This window comes from Siniperca chuatsi, linkage group LG7, assembly GCF_020085105.1.
Source record: "Siniperca chuatsi isolate FFG_IHB_CAS linkage group LG7, ASM2008510v1, whole genome shotgun sequence".
NCBI lineage: Eukaryota > Metazoa > Chordata > Actinopteri > Centrarchiformes > Sinipercidae > Siniperca > Siniperca chuatsi.
In genome coordinates, this window is record NC_058048.1 from 30,758,536 (window position 1) to 30,785,176 (window position 26,641).

Consider the following 26,641-nt stretch of genomic DNA (forward strand, 5'->3'; position numbering starts at 1 on the left):
GCAATGACATAACTTCTGCTGTGAATTGGCGCTACATAAATAAAATGTAATTGAATTGAATGGAATTCTCAGCAAACAGTTGCATATTTTACACATCAAGGAGACATGAAGCAAGATTAGCATTTATTTGGAGTGGACAAATGCAAGTCCAATGAGCACCAAAATCTTTCCGCCTAATCAGCCTAAACACTTCTCCCACCTTAGCACAAGAAAAAAAACAATGTCTGGGAAAAATTGCATAAGGACTGAGGTTGCTTTGAAATAAATAGCTAAGAAGTGGCTGCAAAAACATGCCCACAACTGTCAAAATGGATAGAAATTATTCATAATCATTTGATTTCAACATATGGAAAATATATTATATAAACTAAGAGGTAACATTTCTTCTGAACTGTTAAATCAACACACAATCATGAACCATTTCCTGTTATATGAGTTAAACTGAGATAGTTTTACTCATTGGGTGTAGTACTTTCAGTAACTGGAAAAAATCTATTTTGTCATGCTGTAATTATGCAATTTCTCATGAACTGCTTGTATGAATAGCATGAATAAAGAGTATTTAAAACTTGCCAGCTTTGCGATGGCAGGAAAATAGGACCCTTTATTTTAATATAATACTCACATGCCATATGCATGTTGAAAGAGTTTTCCTGATCCAGATACAGATGTTAATACATGTTAGGTGGGGTATACATGTCCATCAGATGAACGATCTATTTAGCACCACATGATAATGATGTCACATAAACAACATATCTCCTTGGACTTAGGTAGGGCTGTGGTGAAAAGAAAATCCTTAAAAACAAAGATTAAACTGTACATTTGTATCTGTTACGACACATTTATTTCTGCTGGCAGCCTTAGGAGTTAATGAATGAAGTGAATGAGTTTGGACAACAGTCGCTGTTATTGTCAGTTAAGTGGCACAACTAAACCAAACTTCCCCATTATTAATGTTTTCAGCTGCGGCAACATTCAGCCTGATGTGACTCTGTGAGAAAACTGACTGATGGAAGTGTATACAAGATGAATTGATGTTAAGTCACTTCCCATCAGTGAGAAAAGTCACCAAACTCTCATAATAAAGACTTTTGTGTCTTTATTATGCAAAAAAATAGGTTTGAGAAAACCATCCACACTCACTATTTTGTAATTAAAAAATTCATCCAAAAGTTTTGTTTAAATCCAAAACGTTGAGCTGAAATCTCATGGGTGGGAACTACAAAAGACGCATCTTTGTGTAAAATGTGAGAAATGATTGGTGAACTATAAATCTTTCTTTGTCAACATTTTGCATTCGCAAAACTTTTGGAACCTATTTTTTGATTGCATAATAAAGGCACAAAAGTAATGCCATAGTTTCCCTGGTTGAAGACACAAACAACCCAATCAGGGCTTTATTGTCAGAATTAAGAATGGGACATCATCTTAAGAAAAACAGTAACAGAAAAACTGCGATAAAAATGGTGGCAAGCTTGGATGCGATAGATGCAGCTGTACAGGTTGTTGTAAGTAAAGTTATGGAAATAACAACCTTCCAAGCAGAAATTGACTAACACAAACACCATGTCAGAGTGAATAATGCAATGTACACGAACAGCTGATGATCAAACTACACTATTTCACTAAAACAACATATCAACTACCCATAACATAACATGTTTAGATTGTCACAGGTTCTGCCTTTTTTACCCTGTTCTTCGCTTTGGGGACTAGTTCCTCATATGCTGAAAGATCAACATCACATCGTGCACATACACTCTAATTTAATGGTACTGATGTTTAAAAGTCATTACATATGAATCATTATCAATATTCATCCACTGCCAGTGTGTCTCAAGACAGCACTCGCCTACCAAACAGCACGTAACAGCGTTGCCGTAGTCTGTTGCCTTTTTAATGACGTACATCCAAAATGTCCTGGTTTGCACTGAAAACGCGAAGCAGACCTTCGCACCAGTGCCTCAGAGGTTCATAAAAGTTCAGGTTGGGATGCCCCCTGAAAATCTTGTTTTTGCTGAACTCCATTGGTTTAACCTTGTTGCAGTGATGTGCAGATGTACTCCAGGACCTTGTGACATCACTGTTGGGTGTGGTTACAAGTGCAACAGAGCACACGTCTGACTGTCAGACTGAAACAGACTTTTCAACGTTCAACCAGAGAGAGCAGAGAAACACTTCTTTTCAGTCTGATGTTTGTGACTGTACATTTGTACAATTTTGTAATGCACTGCATGCTCAGTACAGTCAGCCATTTAAATCTGCAGCACTCATTTAATACCCTTCAAATGCAACTACTGAATTTTTAGATTGACAAAAAAATTGTCAAGACAAAATCAAACTTTCCAAGGTCAAGAGTGAACATTCAACCTTTCACTCAATTTTAGGTAACTTTACATATCTGATAAAACAAATCTTGTTTACGAAGGCCGAGTTCTCTATTTCTCATCTTGAAGTACAATCATTGGATGGTACTCACATCACTGGCTTGAAACACAGCTTTAGATTACTGATATCACTTTACATTATTTCTGTGTAATGAGGTCCTTCAAACTTTCAGTCACTTAAACAGAATCACCTGCTGCCACATGGGTCCGCGAAAGTGCACGAGTAAAACAAATCCAACCACAAGTCTGTTGTGGTCAAGCCTGAAGCCTGACATCTTCTGTTAAAAAAGCAGGGTGCTGAAATGGCCATCTCCTATTGGCTGGTCTTTTTACCGGCAGATGTCAGTTTTGGAACATATTTGCAGTTGTGTTGTAATTGTCATGTTTTAGCAACAGTCATAGGTGTTGATGTCTGTGAGTTTTAAGCTACAGCACAGTGGTCTGCTTTGTCGACGTGCTGAGTGACGTCTTCCTGTTGATTTTGATGCCGCTCATCTGCCCGCTGTTGCGCCTCCTTTCAGGATTAGCTCTATGCGTTGCGTCCTGGGTGGTGCTGAACACCCTTCTCAGACTCAGCTGGGAGCGGAAAGCCTTGCAGAAGATGAAATAGATGAGCGGGTCCAGGCAGACGTTGAGAACTGACGCCATGACAGTCAGCTCCTTCAGGTAGAAGAACGCCTGGTTCCGTAAGCAATGTCCCTTCAGGAAAGCGTAGGGTAAGCGAATCAGGTGGTAAGGGACAAAGCAAACACAGAAGACGCTGACCAGCACCAACATGTTCCTGCGAGACTTGGCAAGCTTCTTGCAGCTAGAGGATACCGGCTGCCTCTGCTGTACTAGCGACAGCCTGCGGGAAACTCTGTAGTAGAAGAAGACCAGGGAGACAAGGACGAGCAGGAAAATGGCAGCAGAGCAGGTGTGGATGAGTTTGTAGAACAGGCTGAGCTGTTTACTGTGCAGGACGTCACAGCTCACTGTTTTGGGGACACAGTCTAATGGTTTCTGGGTGACGAGCGACAGGATGACATAGGCGCTCGTCGTGGCCAAGAGGAAAACCCAGGTTACGGTGGAGATAATGTGAGCAGCTCGCACCGTCTGCAGGATGTGAGTTCCTAAAGGATGGATGATCTTCAGATACCTGGAGAGAGCAGAGGCAGGCGTCAAAAGATGAATCATAACCAACAATGTCTCCAGACAAAACCCTGGATTATGTTCAATGACAATTTTTCCGGTGCCAACGTCTTTAAAAATGCTTCTGCCTCCTAGTGGCCATAAAATCCAATAATACACCTTTAAATTTTAAGAGCAAATGTATTAATTCAATTTTATCATTTAATTTCCACCCCTCGTTTTTTCAGAAGTGGTCTTCTTGAAAATAGTTGTAACAATATTTAATGTATGTTTAATTTTAATATTTATTTTCTAAACATGCATTGGAAAAATACATAGAATAAATAAAGAAACATTTTCTCAGTAAACTTTGTCTTTTGATCTTATCCTGTTTCACTCCTTTATGTTGGTCACCAAACAGAACTGAGTGTCTGAGGTGTTATAATTCATCACTGTCATTAACTAAATCCAACTCTGCTGTTGTTCTTGACAGACTCTCTCAGACAATCTCACAGTTTTCGGTCTCTCCTGTGATCTGTTTGGATGAAGCGTTAAATACATACCGGCCACCAATAGACTTTTGTTCTGAAACCAAGTCCCATTTACTGACTAATTTACACACTGACGCAGTGGTATTAGTGAGCTTTAGAGGTGGTGGTTTGTAGATTTGGGTAAGTTTGCCACGCCGCTGTCCAGCGCAGTCCTACCGGTTAGCTGCGATGTAACCCATGAACAGGATGCTGGCGTACATGTTCAGATAGAAGGCGGAGGCACCAAAGTTGCAGTAGACCTGGAGGACGGGGACAGAGCTGCTGGCGTAGTTGGTGATTCTGATGGGGAGACAGAGGCTCATCAGGAAGTCGGCGGCCGCCAGGTTCTTCAAGTAGATGGTCATACTGCTGGATGCCTGCTGAACTCGGCAGAAGTAAACCTTCAGGGTGAAGCCGTTGAGGAGCAAACCCACCTGCAGAGGAAACAGGGAGAAGACAGGAACTGGATTTATAACATTTACAGTCAGGATTTGGGTTGACAGTTGGGGTCAAGTCTTCAAGAAATTGTACCAACAATTCACAGTGTTTCCTCAGACAGAGAAACAGGGAATCTGAGATTCATATGAAAATATCTGAGACTCACCAGAAACACCAGACTGTAAACCAGCATAAAGAAAAGGTGGGCCAAGGTGTCAACCTGATCGCAATGAGTTGAATTACTGACGTTCATCTGGTTGACCACTGAAGACTGGTTGAAGGACGTGGTCACTCCCACTCCTCCAAAGTCACTCATGTTTCTGGATTTCTGTTTCTAAGAGAGTTGAACCCAAACAAATGATGTTGTAATGTTGATTTTATTCACCTCTAGGCAATATTATTTGGAAACACTCCATAAACTTTCATTGTTATGCGGATGATACCCAATTATATCTATCGATCAAACCAGATGAAACTAACCAGTTAGCTAAACTTCAAGCATGCCTTAAGGACATAAAGACCTGGATGACCTGAAACTTTCTGATGTTAAACTCAGACAAAACTGAAGTTATTGTACTTGGCCCCAAACACCTCCGAGACACATTATCTAAAGATATAGTTACTCTAGATGGCATTGCCCTGGCCTCCAGCACCACCGTAAGGAACCTCTGAGTTATTTTTGATCAGGATTTATACTTTAACTTCCACATGAAACAAACTTCAAGGAATGCCTTTTTTCACCTACGCAACATGGCAAAAATCAGGCACTTCCTGTCTCAAAATGATGCTGAAAAACAAGTGCATGCATTTGTTACTTCTGGGTTGGACTATTACAATTCCTTATCATCCGGCTGCCCGAATAAGTCCCTTAAGACTCTCCACTTGATCCTGAATGTTGCAGCACGTGTCCTGACAAGAACTAGGAAAAGAGATCATATTTCTCCAGTATTAGCTTGTCTGCACTGGTTCCCTGTAAAATCCAAAATAGAATTATTTAAAATCCTTCTCCTCACATACAAACCTCTTAATGGTCAGGCACAATCATATCTTAAAGATTTCATAATACCTTATTACCTGACTAGAACACTGCGCTCCCAGGATGCAGGGTTACTTGTGGTTCCTAGAGTCTCCAAAAGTAGAATGGGAGCCAGAACCTTCAGTTATCAAGCTCCTCTCCTGTGGAATCAGGTCCCGGTTTGGGTTTGGGAGGAAGACACCACATTTAAGAGTAGCCTTAAGACTTTCCTCTTTGATAAAGCTTATAGTTAGGGCTGGCTCAGGTGAGTCCTGAAACATCCCTTAGTTATGCTGCATGTTACTAACTCGACATCTTCTCTCTCCCGTAGTTCTGTGCTTTCTCGTCTCTCTCCTCTCTCCTTTTGTCACTTTCAGCAGGTATTTCTGCCTCCAGAGCTGCAGAGTCTGGATCTGTGGTTGTGGGCCACCTGCTGCCCCCGTGTTCCTGCTCGACAACTGCTACTACAGTTGTTGTTATTGGCTCTGTTACTGATACTGACATTATTTTTCCTAAAGCTGTCTATCATTATTATTATTAATATATTCATATTAACACTACAATTACTATTTTAATAATTTTAGGTGGTATTTGCATTGTGCCTCCCTCTCTCCCACCCTAATCCCCTTTCCCAAAATCTCTCTCTCTCTAAACCTCTCTCTCTCTCTCTCTCTCTCTCTCTCTCTCTCTCTCTCTCTCTCTCTCTCTCTTTCTCTCAAAACCTAACATGGCAGCGGCAGATGGAAGTTTTTTCTTGCCACTGTCGCCAAATGCTTGCTCATGGTGGGATTTGTTGGGTCTAGACCTGCTCTATAGGAAAAGTGCAATAAGATAACTTCTGTTATGAAATAAAATTGAATTGAACTGAACTGAATTAAATTAAGTGTCAGTAAATGGTTTAAACATCATCAGTCTGCATACAGGAACTGGTTAAAGCTGAAAGGGAAGTGACAGATCACCACAGCAGCAGCAGTATACTTAACTGATAAGACTACATAGGAAGTTTATCCTCTGAAATCTTGGCAGCTAAATTAAGCCTTAAACCAATTAATGTTTACTAAATAAGAGCTAGGATTAATACCAGTGCATGATGATGATTTGATTTTCAAATAGTAGACCTGGGAATAAATCTGGATGGGGAGACGTGCAGAGATGGTCTCTCAATGTGTTTTTTAGTTACATTATTTTGTTGTCAGTGCGGATGGCGTCTATTTGATTTTAATTTAGATTTGTTTGTTGTCTTTGTACTGTCATTTATTGGTCATATGCTGTTTGTTAATGTGTTTGGCTTTGAAAAGAACCACAAACATCTGATAACATTACTGACACAGACATAATGTTAATGAATGTAATTATTAACGACTGGCTGCTGAAGGTTTTACTAATCAGGAGCTACAGTGTGTGATTCCGCAGGTCATTGAAGAAGACTTTGCATTGCACAGTAATTAGTTCACTTGTCCATTTGTCCGTCTTTCACTTTATTCACTTTTAGTTTTATACATTGTCGAAAAATGTAACACATTTCATCATAGCTCCCGATTTCAAAGGGTACTTTTTATTTAGTTTCAGTCTAATATTTTTAATCATGGTTTTCGTTGACAAATTAACTCTGCTCTAATGTGAGTTATTTCAGGAGCCTGTGGTTCGGAAAGTAAAAGTCCTATTCATTTTTCCCATAAACAATGTAAGGAAACTGTTGGAGCTCTTCTACAGCTTTCATCGGCATGAAACTGTCCTGCTTGAATCATCAGTAGAAAATTGAACGACTGTGTTAGAAAATGTCTGGTACTTTGATAACAAATCGGAGGTTCAAGTTTGTGTAAAAAGTCCTTCAAACTGTCAGTCAAGCTTTGACCTGTATTTGTTTTTGATTCAAATTACTTGTTATTTCAGATACTGTGAAGATAATCTTCATCAGAAGGAAGGAGGAACTTGCATCATGAGGTGAATGATATCTGATATTTGACACACAGTATAGTTTCATCATCAGTCTGTAAAAGTTAAAAAAGAAACCTGAATGAGCCCTTACCTCTTGTGTCGCCCTCTCTGGGAACTTATGTAATCCTCTCACAGGTCCTCAGTCCACGTGTTGGATCCCTGAGGACTGGCCGGGCCTCCAGGTTCTCCTCAGGTCCTCGGGGTATGTTTGATTCTGTGTATTGGTGCAGATCATGTGCTCGGGGCTGTGGAAGCTGCAGAAAGATGAAAGGTGTTTTCCTGCCAGTTAGCAGCACATTGCTGTCGTCAGTCTGACCACAGGCCATGCCTCCCTGCAACACACAAACACGTACACACACACAGTCAGCTGTTAAAGGGCATTCCAGCAATTGAGTGATGAATAAGGTTACTTTCAAAATGACTATAGTTCACTTATTTTAAGCTACAGACAGGAGGTACAACACTAAAAAATACATTTTTTAAATTATTTTTCCAAGTTACAACTTTCTGTTTCCTGTCCAGGTAGCTGAAAATTACTTATAATCTTCATGGTTTTGTACTACACAAGAAAAAATCTGTTTAATGTGTTGTTTTCATTAAAATATATAAATAACATTATAATAACGCCAATATAAATAAATATAACGTCTTCTAAACTATAACTTCTTAATATATTGTTAGCAGTTTTGGTGACCACAGGCTGGTGCGCAAACAAAGTGCATTTGGAAGAGAGAATACCTTAATAGTAATACAGAATAAGCAGGTGGAGTCAGGCTAACAACGCTCCAAATATTAATATACATCACCCTAAATATGCTGTCAATGGTACAATAAACAGGCATATGTATGTATATTGGTGTTGCAGCTGCTGCTGGCATATACCAGGGCTGCCAGTTATAGTTGTGCAAATTACTGATATAGCCTAATTAATACATTTAAACTATGCGGTTCTGCTTCTCCTCTGCATATCTGAAAAGCCTCAATTATATCTTTAAAGTCCAATAAACATTCATGAGTCTATGTGCAGTTAAGGTTCAGGTTATTTCAGGAAATTAAAAGTCCTTAAATCTGCATTAATGGATTTTGCCACTTGAGGGCAGTGTAACAAGCTGTAAACACAATCTGACACATTATCAACTTATAAAGTTGATGTAGGGAACTTGCCAAAAAACTAGTGCATGCATTTGTTACTTCTAGGTTGGACTATTACAATTCCTTATTATCAGGCTGCCCGAAAATGTCACTTAAGAGTCTCCAGTTGATCCAGACTGTTGCGGCACGGGTCCTGACAAGAACTAGGAAAAGAGATCATATTTCTCCAATATTAGCTTCTCTGCACTGACTCCCTGTAAAATCCAGAATAGAATTTAAAATCCTTCTCCTCACCTACAAAGCTTTTAATGGTCAGGTACCATCATATCTTAAAGATCTCATAATACCTTATTACCTGACTAGAACACTGCGCTCCCAGGATGCAGGGTTACTTGTGGTTCCTAGAGTCTCCAAAAGTAGACTGGGAACCAGAGCCTTCAGCTATCAAGCTCCTTTCCTGTGGAATCAGATCCCAGTTTGCGTTCGGGAGGCAGACACCATCTCCACATTTAAGAGTAGGCTTAAGACTTTCCTCTTTGATAAAGCTTATAGTTAGGGCTGCCTAGACTGCCGGGAGACTTCCCATGATGCACCTCTTTCCTCTTCTCCCTCTTCATCTGTATGTATTTTTATCCCATTACTGCATGTTACTAACTCGACATCTTCTCTCTCCCGTAGTTCTGTGCTTTCTCGTTTCTCTCCTCTCTCCTTCTGTCGCTTTCAGCAAGTTTTTCTGCCTCCGGAGCTGCAGAGTCTGGATCTGTGGCCGCCCACCATTGAGTCTGGTTCTGCTCGAGGTTTCTGCCTCTTAAAAGAAGTTTTTTCTTGCCACTGTCGCCAAATGCTTGCTCGTGGTGGGATTTGTTGGGTCTCTGTAAATAATATTATAAAGAGTACGGTCTAGGCCTGCTCTATAGGAAAAGTGCAATGACATAACTTCTGTTATGAATTGGCGCTACATAAATAAAATGTAATTGAATTGAATTGAATTCTCAGCAAACAGTTGCATATTTTACTCATCAAGGAGACATGAAGCAAGATTAGCATTTATTTGGAGTGGACAAATGCAAGTCCAATGAGCACCAACACTAAACACTTCTCCCACCTTAGCACAAGAAAAAAAACAGACAATGTCTGGGAAAAATTGCATAAGGACTGAGGTTGCTTTGAAATAAATAGCTAAGAAGGGGCTGCAAAAACATGCCCACAACTGTCAAAATGGATAGAAATTATTCATAATCATTTGATTTCAACATATGGAAAATATATTATATAAACTAAGAGGTAACATTTCTTCTGAACTGTTAAATCAACACACAATCATGAACCATTTCCTGGCGGACCCAGGCAGGAAAATAGGACCCTTTATTTTAATATAATACTCACATGACATATGCATGTTGAAAGAGTTTTCCTGATCCAGATACAGATGTTAATACATGTTAGTAACAGGTGGGGTATACATGTCCATCAGAAGAACGATCTATTTAGCACCACATGATAATGATGTCACATAAACAACATATCTCCTTGGACTTAGGTAGGGCTGTGGTGAAAAGAAAATCCTTAAAAACAAAGATTAAACTGTACATTTGTATCTGTTACAACACAATTATTTCTGCTGGCAGCCTTAGGAGTTAATGAATGAAGTGAATGAGTTTGGACAACAGTCGCTGTTATTGTCAGTTAAGTGGCACAACTAAACCAAACTTCCCCATTATTAATGTTTTCAGCTGCGCAACATTCAGCCTGATGTGACTCTGTGAGAAAACTGTCTGATGGAAGTGTAGACAAGATGAATTGATGTTAAGTCACTTCCCATCAGTGAGAAAAGGCACCAAACTCTCCCCAGAGAGGGATTCCCCACATTTATAATACTACTTTAATATTACTACTAATTATAACAACAACAATAAGAAGAAGAACCAGTTAGTAAACAGTATTCTGATGTAATATACAAAATACATGTAGCCTAAATGCATTGTACCATATGCCTTTTAAGTATTGAGTATATTGTATATATTGCACACATACATAATGGGCCTAATAATGTTCTCATCCAGCACATCTACAGGTACTAATAACTTATCAAAGCGACTATCAGTACAGGAAAAATGCCCATATCTTTCAAAACAACCTATCCTTTACATAAGGGTAACAACAAATTAGACACAAATAACTGTCGACCCTCCTTTAAATGTTCTCTGTGCTCAGCCCCAACCAGTCTGGATTTAGCTCTAGACATGGCATAATTTCTAGCCTAGTTCCAGACCTCTGAATCGCTGCCCACATCAAAGGTTTGGTGTTTTGCTCACTGAAGGCTGTACACTAACAGAAAAACTGCGATAAAAATGGTGGCAAGTTAGGATGCGATAGATGCAGCTGTACAGGTTGTTGTAAGTAAAGTTATGGAAATAACAACCTTCCAAGCAGAAATTGACTAACACAAACACCATGTCAGAGTGAATAATGCAATGTACACGAACAGCTGATGATCAAACTACACTATTTCACTAAAACAACATATCAACTACCCATAACATAACATGTTTAGATTGTCACAGGTTCTGTCTTTTTTACCCTGTTCTTGGCTTTGGGGACTAGTTCCTCATATTCTAAAAGATCCACATCACATCATGCACATACACTCTAATTTAATGGTACTGATGTTTAAAAGTCATTACATATTAATCATTATCAATATTCATCCACTGCCAGTGTGTCTCAAGACAGCACTCGCCTACCAAACAGCACGTAACAGCGTTGCCGTAGTCTGTTGCCTTTTTAATGACATGCATCCAAAATGTCCTGGTTTGCACTGAAAACGCGAGGCAGACCTTCGCACCAGTGCCTCAGAGGTTCATAAAAGTTCAGGTTGGGATACCCCCTGAAAATCTTGTTTTTGCATTGGTTTAACCTTGTTGCAGTGATGTGCAGATGTACTCCAGGACCTTGTGACATCACTGTTGGGTGTGGTTACAAGTGCAACAGAGCACACGTCTGACCGTCAGACTGAAACAGACTTTTCAACGTTCAACCAGAGAGAGCAGAGAAACACTTCTTTTCAATCTGATGTTAAGTTCCTGCAATGTATATAGGGATGTTCCTCAGGGTTCAGTTTTGTGACTGTACATTTGTACAATGATGTGCAATTTTGTAATTAACTGCATGCTCAGTACAGTCAGCCATTTAAATCTGCAGCACTCATTTAATACCCTTCAAATGCAACTACTGAATTTTTAGATTGACAAAAAAATTGTCAAGACAAAATCAAACTTTCCAAGGTCAAGAGTGAACATTCAACCTTTCACTCAATTTTAGGTAACTTTACATATCTGATAAAACAAATCTTGTTTACAAAGGCCGAGTTCTCTATTTCTCATCTTGAAATATAATCATTGGATGGTACTCACATCACTGGCTTGAAACACAGCTTTAGATTACTGATATCACTTTACATTATTTCTGTGTAATGAGGTCCTTCAAACTTTCAGTCACTTAAACAGAATCACCTGCTGCCACATGGGTCCGCGAAAGTGCACGAGTAAAACAAATCCAACCACAAGTCTGTTGTGGTCAAGCCTGAAGCCTGACATCTTCTGTTAAAAAAGCAGGGTGCTGAAATGGCCATCTCCTATTAGCTGGTCTTTTTACTGGCAGATGTCAGTTTTGGAACATATTTGCAGTTGTGTTGTAATTGTCATGTTTTAGCAACAGTCATAGGTGTTGATGTCTGTGAGTTTTAAGCTACAGCACAGTGGTCTGCTTTGTCGACGTGCTGAGTGACGTCTTCCTGTTGATTTTGATGCCGCTCATCTGCCCGCTGTTGCGCCTCCTTTCAGGATTAGCTCCATGCGTTGCGTCCTGGGTGGTGCTGAACACCCTCCTCAGACTCAGCTGGGACCGGAAAGCCTTGCAGAAGATGAAATAGATGAGCGGGTCCAGGCAGACGTTGAGAACTGACGCCATGACAGTCAGCTCCTTCAGGTAAAAGAACACCTGGTTCCGTAAGTAATGTCCCTTCAGGAAAGCATAGGGTAAGCGAATCAGGTGGTAAGGGACAAAGCAAACACAGAAGACGCTGACCAGCACCAACATGTTCCTGCGAGACTTGGCAAGCTTCTTGCAGCTAGAGGATACCGGCTGCCTCTGCTGTGCCAGCGACAGCCTGCGGGAAACTCTGTAGTAGAAGAAGACCAGGAAGACAAGGACAAGCAGGAAAATGGCAGCAGAGCAGGTGTGGATGAGTTTGTAGAACAGGTTGAGCTGTTTACTGTGCAGGACGTCACAGCTCACTGTTTTGGGGACACAGTCTAATGGTTCCTGGGTGAGGAGCAACAGGATGACATAGGTGCTCGTCGTGGCCAAGAGGAAAACCCAGGTTACCGTGGAGATAATGTGAGCAGCTCGCACCGTCTGCAGGATGTGAGTTCCTAAAGGATGGACGATCTTCAGGTACCTGGAGAGAGAAGAGGCAGGCGTCAGTAGATAAGCATGACCAACAATGTCTCGAGACAAAACCCTGGATTATGTTCAATGACAATTTTTCCAGTGCCAACGTCTTTAAAAATGCTTCTGCCCCCTAGTGGCCATAAAATCCAATAATACACCTTTACATTTTAAGAGCAAATGTATTAATTCAATTTTATCATTTAATTTCCACCCCTCATTTTTTCAGAAGTGGTCTTCTTGAAAATAGTTGTAACAATATTTAATTTATGTTTAATTTTAATATTTATTTTCTAAACATGCATTGGAAAAATACATAGAATAAATAAAGAAAAATTTTAAAAACTGCAGCATGAGTTCAGATTTGTGCATTTGCTGGCCTCCTCAGTTGAAGTTGTTTGCAAACCACATCCTAATGGTTTTTAAGCATACATGATTCATGAATCCTTATAATGAAGATAAAAATAGCACCAGCTGATACCACATGTTATAGTCATAATTCAAAACTGTCGAGATCAGTTTCTCAGTAAACTTTGTCTTTTGATCTTATCCTGTTTCACTCCTTTATGTTGGTCACCAAACAGAACTGAGCGTCTGAGGTGTTATAATTCATCACTGTCATTAACTAAATCCAACTCTGCTGTTGTTCTTGACAGACTCTCTCAGACAATCTCACAGTTTTCGGTCTCTCCTGTGATCTGTTTGGATGAAGCGTTAAATACATACTGGCCACCAATAGACTTTTGTTCTGAAACCAAGTCCCATTTACTGACTAATTTACACACTGACGCAGTGGTATTAGTGAGCTTTAGAGGTGGTGGTTTGTAGATTTGGGTAAGTTTGCCACGCCGCTGTTCAGCACAGTCCTACCGGTTAGCTGCGATGTAACCCATGAACAGGATGCTGGCGTACATGTTCAGATAGAAGGCGGAGGAACCAAAGTTGCAGTAGACCTGGAGGACGGGGACGGAGCTGCTGGCGTAGTTGGTGATTCTGATGGGGAGACAGAGGCTCATCAGGAAGTCGGCGGCCGCCAGGTTCTTCAGGTAGATGGTCATACTACTGGATGCCTGCTGAACTCGGCAGAAGTAAACCTTCAGGGTGAAGCCGTTGAGGAGCAAACCCACCTGCAGAGGAAACAGGGAGAAGACAGGAACTGGATTTATAACATTTACAGTCAGGATTTGGGTTGACAGTTGGGGTCAAGTCTTCAAGAAATTGTACCAACAATTCACAGTGTTTCCTCAGACAGAGAAACAGGGAATCTGAGATTCATATGAGAATATCTGAGACTCACCAGAAACACCAGACTGTAAACCAGCATGAAGAAAAGGTGGGCCAAGGTGTCAACCTGATCGCAATGAGTTGAATTACTGACGTTCATCTGGTTGACCACTGAAGACTGGTTGAAGGACGTGGTCACTCCCACTCCTCCAAAGTCACTCATGTTTCTGGATTTCTGTTTCTAAGAGAGTTGAACCCAAACAAATGATGTTGTAATGTTGATTTTATTCACCTCTAGGCAATATTATTTGGAAACACTCCATAAACTTTCATTGTTATGCGGATGATACCCAATTATATCTATCGATCAAACCAGATGAAACTAACCAGTTAGCTAAACTTCAAGCATGCCTTAAGGACATAAAGACCTGGATGACCTGAAACTTTCTGATGTTAAACTCAGACAAAACTGAAGTTATTGTACTTGGCCCCAAACACCTCCGAGACAATTTATCTAAAGATATAGTTACTCTAGATGGCATTGCCCTGGCCTCCAGCACCACCGTAAGGAACCTCGGATTTATACTTTAACTTCCACATGAAACAAACTTCAAGGAATGCCTTTTTTCACCTACGCAACATGGCAAAAATCAGGCACTTCCTGTCTCAAAATGATGCTGAAAAACAAGTGCATGCATTTGTTACTTCTGGGTTGGACTATTACAATTCCTTATTATCCGGCTGCCCGAATAAGTCCCTTAAGACTCTCCACTTGATCCTGAATGTTGCAGCACGTGTCCTGACAAGAACTAGGAAAAGAGATCATATTTCTCCAGTATTAGCTTGTCTGCACTGGTTCCCTGTAAAATCCAAAATAGAATTATTTAAAATCCTTCTCCTCACATACAGACCTCTTAATGGTCAGGCACAATCATATCTTAAAGATTTCATAATACCTTATTACCTGACTAGAACACTGCGCTCCCAGGATGCAGGGTTACTTGTGGTTCCTAGAGTCTCCAAAAGTAGAATGGGAGCCAGAACCTTCAGTTATCAAGCTCCTCTCCTGTGGAATCAGGTCCCGGTTTGGGTTCGGGAGGAAGACACCACATTTAAGAGTAGGCTTAAGACTTTCCTCTTTGATAAAGTAGTTCTGTGCTTTCTCGTCTCTCTCCTCTCTCCTTCTGTCACTTTCAGCAGGTATTTCTGCCTCCAGAGCTGCAGAGTCTGGATCTGTGGTTGTGGGCCACCTGCTGCCCCCGTGTTCCTGCTCGACAACTGCTACTACAGTTGTTGTTATTGGCTCTGTTACTGATACTGACATTATTTTTCCTAAAGCTGTCTATCATTATTATTATTAATATATTCATATTAACACTACAATTACTATTTTAATAATTTTAGGTGGTATTTGCATTGTGCCTCCCTCTCTCCCACCCTAATCCCCTTTCCCAAAATCTCTCTCTCTCTAAACCTCTCTCTCTCTCTCTCTCTCTCTCTCTCTCTTTCTCTCAAAACCTAACATGGCAGCGGCAGATGGAAGTTTTTTCTTGCCACTGTCGCCAAATGCTTGCTCATGGTGGGATTTGTTGGGTCTAGACCTGCTCTATAGGAAAAGTGCAATAAGATAACTTCTGTTATGAATTGGCGCTATATAAATAAAATTGAATTGAACTGAACTGAATTAAATTAAGTGTCAGTAAATGGTTTAAACATCATCAGTCTGCATACAGGAACTGGTTAAAGCTGAAAGGGAAGTGACAGATCACCACAGCAGCAGCAGTATACTTAACTGATAAGACTACATAGGAAGTTTATCCTCTGACATCTTGGCAGCTAAATTAAGCCTTAAACCAATTAATGTTTACTAAATAAGAACTAGGATTAATACCAGTGCATGATGATGATTTGATTTTCAAATAGTAGACCTGGGAATAAATCTGGATGGGGAGACGTGCAGAGATGGTCTCTCAATGTGTTTTTTAGTTACATTATTTTGTTGTCAGTGCGGACGGCGTCTATTTGATTTTAATTTAGATTTGTTTGTTGTCTTTGTACTGTCATTTATTGGTCATATGCTGTTTGTTAATGTGTTTGGCTTTGAAAAGAACCACAAACATCTGATAACATTACTGACAGAGACATAATGTTAATGAATGTAATTATTAACGACTGGCTGCTGAAGGAAACTGTTTTACTAATCAGGAGCTACAGTGTGTTTCAAAGGGTACATTTTATTTAGTTTCAGTCTAATATTTTTAATCATGGTTTTCGTTGACAAAATTAACTCTGCTCTAATGTGAGTTATTTCAGGAGCCTGTGGTTCGGGAAGTAAAAGTCCTATTCATTTTTCCCAAAAACAATGTGAGGAAACAGTTGGAGCTCTTCTACAGCTTTCATCGGCATGAAACTGTCCTGCTTGAATCATCAGTAGAAAATTGAACGACTGTGTTAGAAAATGTCTGGTACTTTGATAACAAATCGGAGGTTCAAGTTTGTGTAAAAAGTCCTTCAAACTGTCAGTCAAGCTCTGACCTGTATTTGTTTTTGATTCAAATTACTTGTTATTTCAGTTACTGTGAAGATAATCATCATCAGAAGGAAGGAGGAACTTGCATCATGAGGTGAATGATATCTGATATTTGACACACAGTATAGTTTTATCATCAGTCTGTAAAAGTTAAAAAAGAAACCTGAATGAGCCCTTACCTCTTGTGTCGCCCTCTCTGGGAACTTATGTAATCCTCTCACAGGTCCTCAGTCCACGTGTTGGATCCCTGAGGATTGGCCGGGCCTCCAGGTTCTCCTCAGGTCCTCGGGGTATGTTTGATTCTGTGTATTGGTGCAGATCATGTGCTCGGAGCTGTGGAAGCTGCAGAAAGATGGAAGGTGTTTTCCTGCCAGTTAGCAGCACGTTGCTGTCGTCAGTCTGACCACAGGCCATGCCTCCCTGCAACACACAAACACGTACACACACACAGTCAGCTGTTAAAGGGCATTCCAGCAATTGAGTGATAAATAAGGTTACTTTCAAAATGACTATAGTTCACTTATTTTAAGCTACAGACAGCAGGTACAACACTAAAAAATACATTTTTTAAATTATTTTTCCAAGTTACAACTTTCTGTTTCCTGTCCAGGTAGCTGAAAATTACTTATAATCTTCATGGTTTTGTACTACACAAGAAAAAATCTGTTTAATGTGTTGTTTTTCATTAAAATATATAAATAACATTATAATAACGCCAATATAAATAAATATAACGTCTTCTAAACTATAACTTCTTAATATATTGTTAGCAGTTTTGGTGACCACAGGCTGGTGCGCAAACAAAGTGCATTTGGAAGAGAGAATACCTTAATAGTAATACAGAATAAGCAGGTGGAGTCAGGCTAACAACGCTCCAAATATTAATATACATCACCCTAAATATGCTGTCAATGGTACAATAAACAGGCATATGTATGTATATTGGTGCTGCAGCTGCTGGCATACCAGGGCTGCCAGTTATAGTTGTGCAAATTACTGATATAGCCTAATTAATACATTTAAACTATGCGGTTCTGCTTCTCCTCTGCATATCTGAAAAGCCTCAATTATATCTTTAAAGTCCAATAAACATTCATGAGTCTATGTGCAGTTAAGGTTCAGGTTATTTCAGGGAAATTAAAAGTCCTTAAATCTGCATTAATGGATTTTGCCACTTGAGGGCAGTGTAACAAGCTGTAAACACAATCTGACACATTATCAACTTATAAAGTTGATGTAGGGAACTTGCCAAAAAACTAGTGCATGCATTTGTTACTTCTAGGTTGGACTATTACAATTCCTTATTATCAGGCTGCCCGAAAATGTCACTTAAGAGTCTCCAGTTGATCCAGACTGTTACGGCACGTGTCCTGACAAGAACTAGGAAAAGAGATCATATTTCTCCAATATTAGCGTCTCTGCGCTGACTCCCTGTAAAATCCAGAATAGAATTTAAAATCCTTCTCCTAACCTACAAAGCTTTTAATGGTCAGGTACCATCATATCTTAAAGATCTCATAATGCCTTATTACCAGACTAGAACACTGCGCTCCCAGGATTTAAAGTTACTTGTTGTTCCTAGAGTCTCCAAAAGTAGAATGGGAACCAAAGCCTTCAGCTATCAAGCTCCTTTCCTGTGGAATCAGATCCCAGTTTGGGTTCGAGAGGCAGACACCATCTCCACATTTAAGAGTAGGCTTAAGACTTTCCTCTTTGATAAAGCTTATAGTTAGGGCTGCCTAGACTGCCGGGAGACTTCCCATGATGCACCTCTTTCCTCCTCTCCCTCTCCATCTGTATGTATTTTTATCCCATTACTGCATGTTACTAATTTCAACATCTTCTCTCTCCTGTAGTTCTATGCTTTCTCGTTTCTCTCCTCTCTCCTTCTGTCGTTTTCAGCAAGTTTTTCTGCCTCCGGAGCTGCAGAGTCTGGATCTGTGGCCGCCCACCATTGAGTCTGGTTCTGCTCGAGGTTTCTGCCTCTTAAAAGAAGTTTTTTCTTGCCACTGTCGCCAAATGCTTGCTCGTGGTGGGATTTGTTGGGTCTCTGTAAATAATATTATAAAGAGTACAGTCTAGGCCTGCTCTATAGGAAAAGTGCAATGACATAACTTCTGTTGTGAATTGGCGCTACATAAATAAAATGTAATTGAATTGAATTGAATTCTCAGCAAACAGTTGCATATTTTACTCATCAAGGAGACATGAAGCAAGATTAGCATTTATTTGGAGTGGACAAATGCAAGTCCAATGAGCACCAACACTAAACACTTCTCCCACCTTAGCACAAGAAAAAAAACAGACAATGTCTGGGAAAAATTGCATAAGGACTGAGGTTGCTTTGAAATAAATAGCTAAGAAGTGGCTGCAAAAACATGCCCACAACTGTCAAAATGGATAGAAATTATTCATAATCATTTGATTTCAACATATGGAAAATATATTATATAAACTAAGAGGTAACATTTCTTCTGAACTGTTAAATCAACACACAAACATGAACCATTTCCTGGCGGACCCAGGCAGGAAAATAGGACCCTTTATTTTAATATAATACTCACATGCCATATGCATGTTGAAAGAGTTTTTCTGATCCAGATACAGATGTTAATACATGTTAGTACCAGGTGGGGTATACATGTCCATCAGAAGAACGATCTATTTAGCACCACATGATAATGATGTCACATAAACAACATATCTCCTTGGACTTAGGTAGGGCTGTGGTGAAAAGAAAATCCTTAAAAACAAAGATTAAACTGTACATTTGTATCTGTTACAACACAATTATTTCTGCTGGCAGCCTTAGGAGTTAATGAATGAAGTGAATGAGTTTGGATAACAGTCGCTGTTATTGTCAGTTAAGTGGCACAACTAAACCAAACTTCCCCATTATTAATGTTTTCAGCTGCGGCAACATTCAGCCTGATGTGACTCTGTGAGAAAACTGTCTGATGGAAGTGTAGACAAGATGAATTGATGTTAAGTCACTTCCCATCAGTGAGAAAAGGCACCAAACTCTCCCCCAGAGAGGGATTCCCCCACATTTATAATACTTTAATATTACTACTAATTATAACAACAACAATAAGAAGAAGAACCAGTTAGTAAACAGTATTCTGATGTAATATACAAAATACATGTAGCCTAAATGCATTGTACCATATGCCTTTTAAGTATTGAGTATATTGTATATATTGCACACATACATAATGGGCCTAATAATGTTCTCATCCAGCACATCTACAGGTACTAATAACTTATCAAAGCGACAGGAAAAATGCCCATATCTTTCAAAACAACCTATCCTTTACATAAGGGTAACAACAAATTAGACACAAATAACTGTCGACCCTCCTTTAAATGTTCTCTGTGCTCAGCCCCAACCAGTCTGGATTTAGCTCTAGACATGGCATAATTTCTAGCCTAGTTCCAGACCTCTGAATCGCTGCCCACATCAAAGGTTTGGTGTTTTGCTCACTGAAGGCTGTACACTAACAGAAAAACTGCGATAAAAATGGTGGCAAGTTAGGATGCGATAGATGCAGCTGTACAGGTTGTTGTAAGTAAAGTTATGGAAATAACAACCTTCCAAGCAGAAATTGACTAACACAAACACCATGTCAGAGTGAATAATGCAATGTACACAAACAGCTGATGATCAAACTACACTATTTCACTAAAACAACATATCAACTACCCATAACATAACATGTTTAGATTGTCACAGGTTCTGTCTTTTTTACCCTGTTCTTGGCTTTGGGGACTAGTTCCTCATATTCTAAAAGATCCACATCACATCATGCACATACACTCTAATTTAATGGTACTGATGTTTAAAAGTCATTACATATGAATCATTATCAATATTCATCCACTGCCAGTGTGTCTCAAGACAGCACTCGCCTACCAAACAGCACGTAACAGCGTTGCCGTAGTCTGTTGCCTTTTTAATGACGTGCATCCAAAATGTCCTGGTTTGCACTGAAAACGCGAGGCAGACCTTCGCACCAGTGCCTCAGAGGTTCATAAAAGTTCAGGTTGGGATGCCCCCTGAAAATCTTGTTTTTGCTGAACTCCATTGGTTTAACCTTGTTGCAGTGATGTGCAGATGTACTCCAGGACCTTGTGACATCACTGTTGGGTGTGGTTACAAGTGCAACAGAGCACACGTCTGACCGTCAGACTGAAACAGACTTTTCAACGTTCAACCAGAGAGAGCAGAGAAACACTTCTTTTCAGTCTGATGTTAAGTTCCTGCAATGTAGATAGGGATGTTCCTCAGGGTTCAGTTTTATGACTGTACATTTGTACAATGATGCGCAATTTTGTAATGCACTGCATGCTCAGTACAGTCAGCCATTTAAATCTGCAGCACTCATTTAATACCCTTCAAATGCAACTACTGAATTTTTAGATTGACAAAAAAATTGTCAAGACAAAATCAAACTTTCCAAGGTCAAGAGTGAACATTCAACCTTTCACTCAATTTTAGGTAACTTTACATATCTGATAACACAAATCTTGTTTACAAAGGCCGAGTTCTCTATTTCTCATCTTGAAATACAATCATTGGATGGTACTCACATCACTGGCTTGAAACACAGCTTTAGATTACTGATATCACTTTACATTATTTCTGTGTAATGAGGTCCTTCAAACTTTCAGTCACTTAAACAGAATCACCTGCTGCCACATGGGTCCGCGAAAGTGCACGAGTAAAACAAATCCAACCACAAGTCTGTTGTGGTCAAGCCTGAAGCCTGACATCTTCTGTTAAAAAAGCAGGGTGCTGAAATGGCCATCTCCTATTGGCTGGTCTTTTTACCGGCAGATGTCAGTTTTGGAACATATTTGCAGTTGTGTTGTAATTGTCATGTTTTAGCAACAGTCATAGGTGTTGATGTCTGTGATTTTTAAGCTACAGCACAGTGGTCTGCTTTGCCGACGTGCTGAGCGACGTCTTCCTGTTGATTTTGATGCCGCTCATCCGCCCGCTGCTGCTCCTCCTCTCAAGATTAGCTCCATGCGTTGCGTCCTGGATGGTGCTGAATACCCTCCCCAATCTCAGCTGGGACCGGAAAGCCTTGCAGAAGATGAAATAGATGAGCGGGTCCAGGCAGACGTTGAGAACCGACACCATGATGGTCAGCTCCTTCAGGTAGAAGAACACCTGGTTCTGTAAGTAATTCCCCCTCAGGAAAGCGTAGGGTAAGCGAATCAGGTGGTAAGGGACAAAGCAAACACAGAAGACGCTGACCAGCACCAACATGTTCCTGCGTGACTTGGCAAGCTTCTTGGAGCTAGAGGATACCGGCTGCCTCTGCTGTGCCAGCGACAGCCTGCGGGAAACTCTGTAGTAGAAGAAGACCAGGGAGACAAGGATGAGCAGGAAAATGGCAGCAGAGCAGGTGTGGATGAGTTTGTAGAACAGGCTGAGCTGTTTACTGTGCAGGACGTCACAGCTCACTGTTTTGGGGACACAGTCTAATGGTTTCTGGGTGACGAGCGACAGGATGACATAGGCGCTCGTTGTGGCCAAGAGGAAAGCCCAGGTTACCGTGGAGATAATGTGAGCAGCTCGCACCGTCTGCAGGATGTGAGTTCCTAAAGGATGGACGATCTTCAGGTACCTGGAGAGAGCAGAGGCAGGCATCAAAAGATGAATCATAACCAACAATGTCTCCAGACAAAACCCTGGATTATGTTCAATGACAATTTTTTTCCAGTGCCAACGTCTTTAAAAATCCTTGCTTCTACAATATCTGTGCATTGCAGCTACAAAAGTTGGGGAAAGACCACCCAGACCTCCACACCACTTCCTGTACTGACATTAAATGTTGGCATTGGACGTAAATCATCCAAAAATAGATTCAATACTGGGCTACTGATAACGTATGGATAGAATCAACATGTTTTTCTGTTTAGCGTTCACCTACTGTTGTTGTAAGATCCAAATTTTTTATTTGTGTTTTTGACATGGGACATTGAGTACATGATCTGGTTGACGTTCAAGTGCTCATGAGATCACTTTTGCGCAGCAACCAAGGACAAAAATGGAAACAGCCTGGCTCTCTCTTTGAAACACTGAATGGTTTTGTGTTTTCTGCATTTTAACAAATGAGACTGATTAAATATTAACAGCTTTTAATATAGGAAACAGATTAACGTTTTGAAACTACTGTCAGTTGTGTCCCTTTTGTCGTCTGAAAATTTGTTGTCCTTGAGCTGAGAAGCACCTGATTCAGCTGCATTTTGCTGGAAGATGAGCTGAGAATCCTGTTTCTACTTAATTACAGAAGCCTTTTTTATGCAACATAAAGTCTAGCTGAAGAGCAAAGTCAGGATGTCCACAGCTCTGAAACCAGACATGTTTCGAAATAGTTACCACTATCTGTTGGAATCTTAGACCTACAGACATACAAGCCGGCAGCTCTGCAGTGCACACTGTCTGATTTACCAGCAGTGGTTACAGCTTCACATCCTGGAACAGCTATTGAGTTCATTTCAGACTTGTGATGAACGATGAATTAAGTACATTGGTCTGATTCTGACACTGGCCCAATGCTGGCTTGATCATGATTCTAACTGGACCTGCTTCTCAGCCCAGATCAGCCCAAATTCACACCAAAAGCTCAATCTGGCAGCTATACTGTACATTAGACAGAGTAGAAGGCTTTACAGGTCCACTCAGTTCGTAGTAACAAAACCCCATCTTGGACTCAAGTCGGGCTGATTAGATTCAGAATAAGGTCTTGTTGTATAGCCTCCTGCATCTGTGTGTCAGTATGTCTAATTACTCGGGTTGACCACTTTATGGATCAGGCCAAAAACTCTTCTGGCCTTGTTAACATCTTTGACTAATATAGGAAACCACTCTGTTAGACAGTAAAGCTCATAATGGACCAGCAACCAAATAAGACTCTGCAACAGTTACAGTGGTGTGCAAAAGTGTTTGCCCCCTTCCTGATTTCTTTTTTTTTTTGCATGTTTGTCACGCTTAAATGTTTAAAAATTTTAATATTTATTTTCTAAAAAACTGCAGCATGAGTTCAGTTGTGCATTTGCTGGCCCTGTGGTCCTCTGAACTCAAACATTAAAGATTTTTACCTACAGAGCAGCGTAGCGTCTCTAAAATATCTTTGACAGAACTAAAACTACAGGCTGCTTAGTTGAAGCTGTTAGCAAACCACATCCTTATGGTTTTTAAGCATACATGACTGTAAGAGTCTCAAAATAACAATAGCAGCAGCAGAGACCACATATTATAGTCATAATTCAAAACTGTAGTACTGAGTTTAGTTTCTCAGTGTCTCCAAAAGTTTCTCTTTTGATCTTATCCTGTTATCTCCTTCATGTTGGTCACCAATAAATTAAAGTCTCAGCAAGAAAGAGAGTAAGCCAAACGTTGAGCTTTTCATTTTAAAATTTTTGGTGCTCCATGTGGATCACTGATCCTCCTGATACCAGCCAATAACAAGCACACAATGCCACGCCGCTGTCCAGCACAGTCCTACCGGTTAGCTGCGATGTAACCCATGAACAGGATGCTGGCGTACATGTTCAGATAGAAGGCGGAGGCACCAAAGTTGCAGTAGACCTGGCGGACATAGACGGAGCTGCTGGCGTAGTTGGTGATTCTGATGGGGAGACAGAGGCTCATCAGGAAGTCGGCGGCCGCCAGGTTCTTCAGGTAGATGGTCACACTGCTGGATGCCTGCTGAGCTCGGCAGAAGTAAACCTTCAGGGTGAAGCCGTTGAGGAGCAAACCCACCTGCAGAGGAAACAGGGAGAAGACAGGAACTGGATTTATAACATTTACAGTCAGGATTTGGGTTGACAGTTGGGGTCAAGTCTTCAAGAAATTGTGCCAACAATTCACAGTGTTTCCTCAGACAGAGAAACAGGGAATCTGAGATTCATATGAGAATATCTGAGACTCACCAGAAACACCAGACTGTAAACCAGCATGAAGAAAAGGTGGGCCGAGGTGTCAACCTGATCGCAATGAGTTGAATTACTGACATTCATCTGGTTGACCACTGAAGACTGGTTGAAGGATGTGGTCACTCCCACTCCTCCAAAGTCACTCATGTTTCTGGATTTCTGTTTCTAAGAGAGTTGAACCCAAACAAATGATGTTGTAATGTTGATTCTATTCACTTTATATTTGCTTCCTCTAGGCAATATTATTAAGAAAAACTCCATAAACTTTCATTGTTATGCAGATGATACCCTGTTATTAATCTGTTACTAATACTGTCATTATTATTGCTATAGCTGTCATTCCTATTATTACTAATTTATTAATATTAATGTTACTACTACCATTATTACTATTTTAAAAATTCTACGTGGTATTTGCATTGTGCTTCCCTCTCCCCTAAAACCTCTCTCTCTCTCCCTCTCTCTCTCTCTCTCTCTCTCTCTAAACCTAACACAGCGGCGGATGGCCGCCCTCCCTGAGTCTGATTCTGCTCGAGGTTTCTGCCTCTAAAAGGAAGTTTTTTCTTGCCACTGTCGCCAAATGCTTGCTCATGGTGGGATTTGTTGGGTCTAGACCTGCTCTATAGGAAAAGTGCAATGAGATCATTTCTGTTATAAATTGGCACTATATGAATAAAATTGAATTTAACTGAATTGAATAAAATGAACATCATTTTTCATCATCGTTTAAACATCATCAGTCTGCATACAGGAACTGGCTAAAGCTGAAAGGGAAGTGAAAGATCACCACAGCAGCAGCAGCATACTTACTGATTAGACTACAAAGGCAGTTCATTGTCTGACACCATGGCAGCTAAATTAAGCCTTAAACCAATTAATGTTCAATAAATAAGAGCTAGGATTAATACCAGTGCATGATGATGACTTGATGATTTGATTTTCTAATTTGTAATAGGCCTACTCATCTCCAGGGGCGGTTTTAGGTTCACATTATTAGGGAGCCTAATTAATCTAATTATAAATCTGTTGTAAAAACTATGTTTTTACAACAAATGTTTAATGTCAGACTCTGCAGCAGCAGTCACATGATCATTACACAGCTCAACACATAAAATCACATTTATATTCTTGTTTAAAATAATAATAAAGGGAAAAAAATCATATCTCATAGGCACAAGCAACCCAACATGTCATGTAGTTAAAGTATCAGTAGTTAAAGTACAATACAAGTACAAGTATTATCAGCCTCATCTAGTTTTCTGTATTTTTACTACTTTTTTAACTACATTTTATAGCAAATACTTCTGTACTTTTACTTAAGTAGGATTTTGAATGCTTTGACATTTACTTGTAATGGAGTATTTTACATTGTATTTTACATGACTATATTGGACGGCTAAAGGATCTAAATACTTCTTCTACCACTGCTAATGTTTGTAACCACAGCAGGTAAACAGACGTTCAATTCAGATCAGCTAATAAACACAAAAATGCTAATTTTCCATCTAGATTAATTCTTATGTATGTGCGTACATACATATAACAAATATGTCATTTTAGTGCAGTAGAAGTACAAAGAACTGAGTTACCTGTAGCACTCACCTGTCTGTGAGAAACGCTGATGGGAGAATCTATTGACTTCCTTCTACACAGCGTTCACATCAGGAAGGACTGAAGAGACACAGAGAGGGAGGGGGAGGAAGAAGAGCTGCAGAGAAACGCTGATGTGGTATAACTGTGTTTGTGTGTGACGCTGCTGTTAATTTACAAGTCAATAACAGATACACACACACAAACTAGTTGTGATAAACAGGCCACGTTGATGATGTCTGCACTCTTTTTCTTTAATGTCTAAAAAGATGCAAAACCAAAACTAGGAGCTAAAAGAGGCTAAAAAGCTGCAGTTGCCAGGCAACCAGCAAAGACTCCAAGAAGTTACTGCAAATAACTCTTTATAAGTGCTGGCAGGTGGATT

The 26,641-nt window shown here is 40.1% G+C and overlaps 3 protein-coding genes across 10 annotated transcripts; all 3 read right to left on the reverse strand.

Moving 5' to 3' along the window:
• Nucleotides 1–812: 812 nt before the first annotated feature.
• LOC122879295 (P2Y purinoceptor 14-like) lies at nucleotides 813–8,930 on the reverse strand. 4 transcript variants are annotated; one of them, XM_044203254.1, is made up of 4 exons: nucleotides 8,869–8,930; nucleotides 4,635–4,802; nucleotides 4,208–4,464; nucleotides 813–3,528 (listed from the first exon to the last, which is right to left on the reverse strand). In XM_044203254.1, the coding sequence occupies exons 2-4, from the start codon at nucleotides 4,782–4,784 to the stop codon at nucleotides 2,817–2,819; spliced, it is 1,119 nt and encodes a 372-aa protein (XP_044059189.1). In that variant the 5' UTR covers nucleotides 4,785–4,802; nucleotides 8,869–8,930; the 3' UTR covers nucleotides 813–2,816. The 4 variants fall into 4 exon arrangements, with proteins under 4 accessions (XP_044059189.1, XP_044059190.1, XP_044059187.1 ...); XM_044203255.1 differs by lacking the exon at nucleotides 8,869–8,930 and adding an exon at nucleotides 7,513–7,660 and having other exon boundaries at nucleotides 4,250–4,464; XM_044203252.1 differs by lacking the exon at nucleotides 8,869–8,930 and adding an exon at nucleotides 7,513–7,660.
• LOC122879297 (P2Y purinoceptor 14-like) lies at nucleotides 813–17,043 on the reverse strand. 4 transcript variants are annotated; one of them, XM_044203259.1, is made up of 5 exons: nucleotides 16,896–17,043; nucleotides 14,260–14,427; nucleotides 13,875–14,089; nucleotides 11,431–12,972; nucleotides 813–2,040 (listed from the first exon to the last, which is right to left on the reverse strand). In XM_044203259.1, the coding sequence occupies exons 2-4, from the start codon at nucleotides 14,407–14,409 to the stop codon at nucleotides 12,261–12,263; spliced, it is 1,077 nt and encodes a 358-aa protein (XP_044059194.1). In that variant the 5' UTR covers nucleotides 14,410–14,427; nucleotides 16,896–17,043; the 3' UTR covers nucleotides 813–2,040; nucleotides 11,431–12,260. The 4 variants fall into 4 exon arrangements, with proteins under 4 accessions (XP_044059194.1, XP_044059191.1, XP_044059193.1 ...); XM_044203256.1 differs by having other exon boundaries at nucleotides 13,833–14,089; XM_044203258.1 differs by lacking the exon at nucleotides 16,896–17,043 and adding an exon at nucleotides 15,151–15,212 and having other exon boundaries at nucleotides 13,833–14,089.
• A 1,885-nt stretch (nucleotides 17,044–18,928) lies between these two features.
• On the reverse strand, nucleotides 18,929–26,327 carry LOC122879298 (P2Y purinoceptor 14-like). Of its 2 annotated transcripts, none has more exons than XM_044203261.1 (4): nucleotides 26,256–26,327; nucleotides 24,664–24,831; nucleotides 24,237–24,493; nucleotides 18,929–22,352 (listed from the first exon to the last, which is right to left on the reverse strand). In XM_044203261.1, exons 2-4 carry the CDS (start codon nucleotides 24,811–24,813, stop codon nucleotides 21,641–21,643), a joined length of 1,119 nt encoding a protein of 372 aa, XP_044059196.1. In that variant the 5' UTR covers nucleotides 24,814–24,831; nucleotides 26,256–26,327; the 3' UTR covers nucleotides 18,929–21,640. The 2 variants fall into 2 exon arrangements, with proteins under 2 accessions (XP_044059196.1, XP_044059195.1); XM_044203260.1 differs by having other exon boundaries at nucleotides 26,269–26,319.
• Between the last annotated feature and the right edge of the window lie 314 nt (nucleotides 26,328–26,641).

What these genes read in the sequence shown, in the direction of transcription:
- LOC122879298 (XM_044203261.1), bottom strand. Translation starts at nt 24,813, where the DNA reads ATGAGTGACTTTGGAGGAGTGGGAGTGACCACATCCTTCAACCAGTCT. An exon ending in TTTACAGTCTGGTGTTTCTG is followed by an intron (nt 24,494 to 24,663) that starts GTGAGTCTCAGA and finishes TTTCCTCTGCAG; the next exon opens with GTGGGTTTGCTCCTCAACGG. An exon ending in GGTTACATCGCAGCTAACCG is followed by an intron (nt 22,353 to 24,236) that starts GTAGGACTGTGC and finishes TGCTCTCTCCAG; the next exon opens with GTACCTGAAGATCGTCCATC.
- LOC122879297 (XM_044203256.1), bottom strand. Translation starts at nt 14,409, where the DNA reads ATGAGTGACTTTGGAGGAGTGGGAGTGACCACGTCCTTCAACCAGTCT. An exon ending in TTTACAGTCTGGTGTTTCTG is followed by an intron (nt 14,090 to 14,259) that starts GTGAGTCTCAGA and finishes TTTCCTCTGCAG; the next exon opens with GTGGGTTTGCTCCTCAACGG. An exon ending in GGTTACATCGCAGCTAACCG is followed by an intron (nt 12,973 to 13,832) that starts GTAGGACTGTGC and finishes TTCTCTCTCCAG; the next exon opens with GTACCTGAAGATCGTCCATC.
- LOC122879295 (XM_044203254.1), bottom strand. Translation starts at nt 4,784, where the DNA reads ATGAGTGACTTTGGAGGAGTGGGAGTGACCACGTCCTTCAACCAGTCT. An exon ending in TTTACAGTCTGGTGTTTCTG is followed by an intron (nt 4,465 to 4,634) that starts GTGAGTCTCAGA and finishes TTTCCTCTGCAG; the next exon opens with GTGGGTTTGCTCCTCAACGG. An exon ending in GGTTACATCGCAGCTAACCG is followed by an intron (nt 3,529 to 4,207) that starts GTAGGACTGCGC and finishes TGCTCTCTCCAG; the next exon opens with GTATCTGAAGATCATCCATC.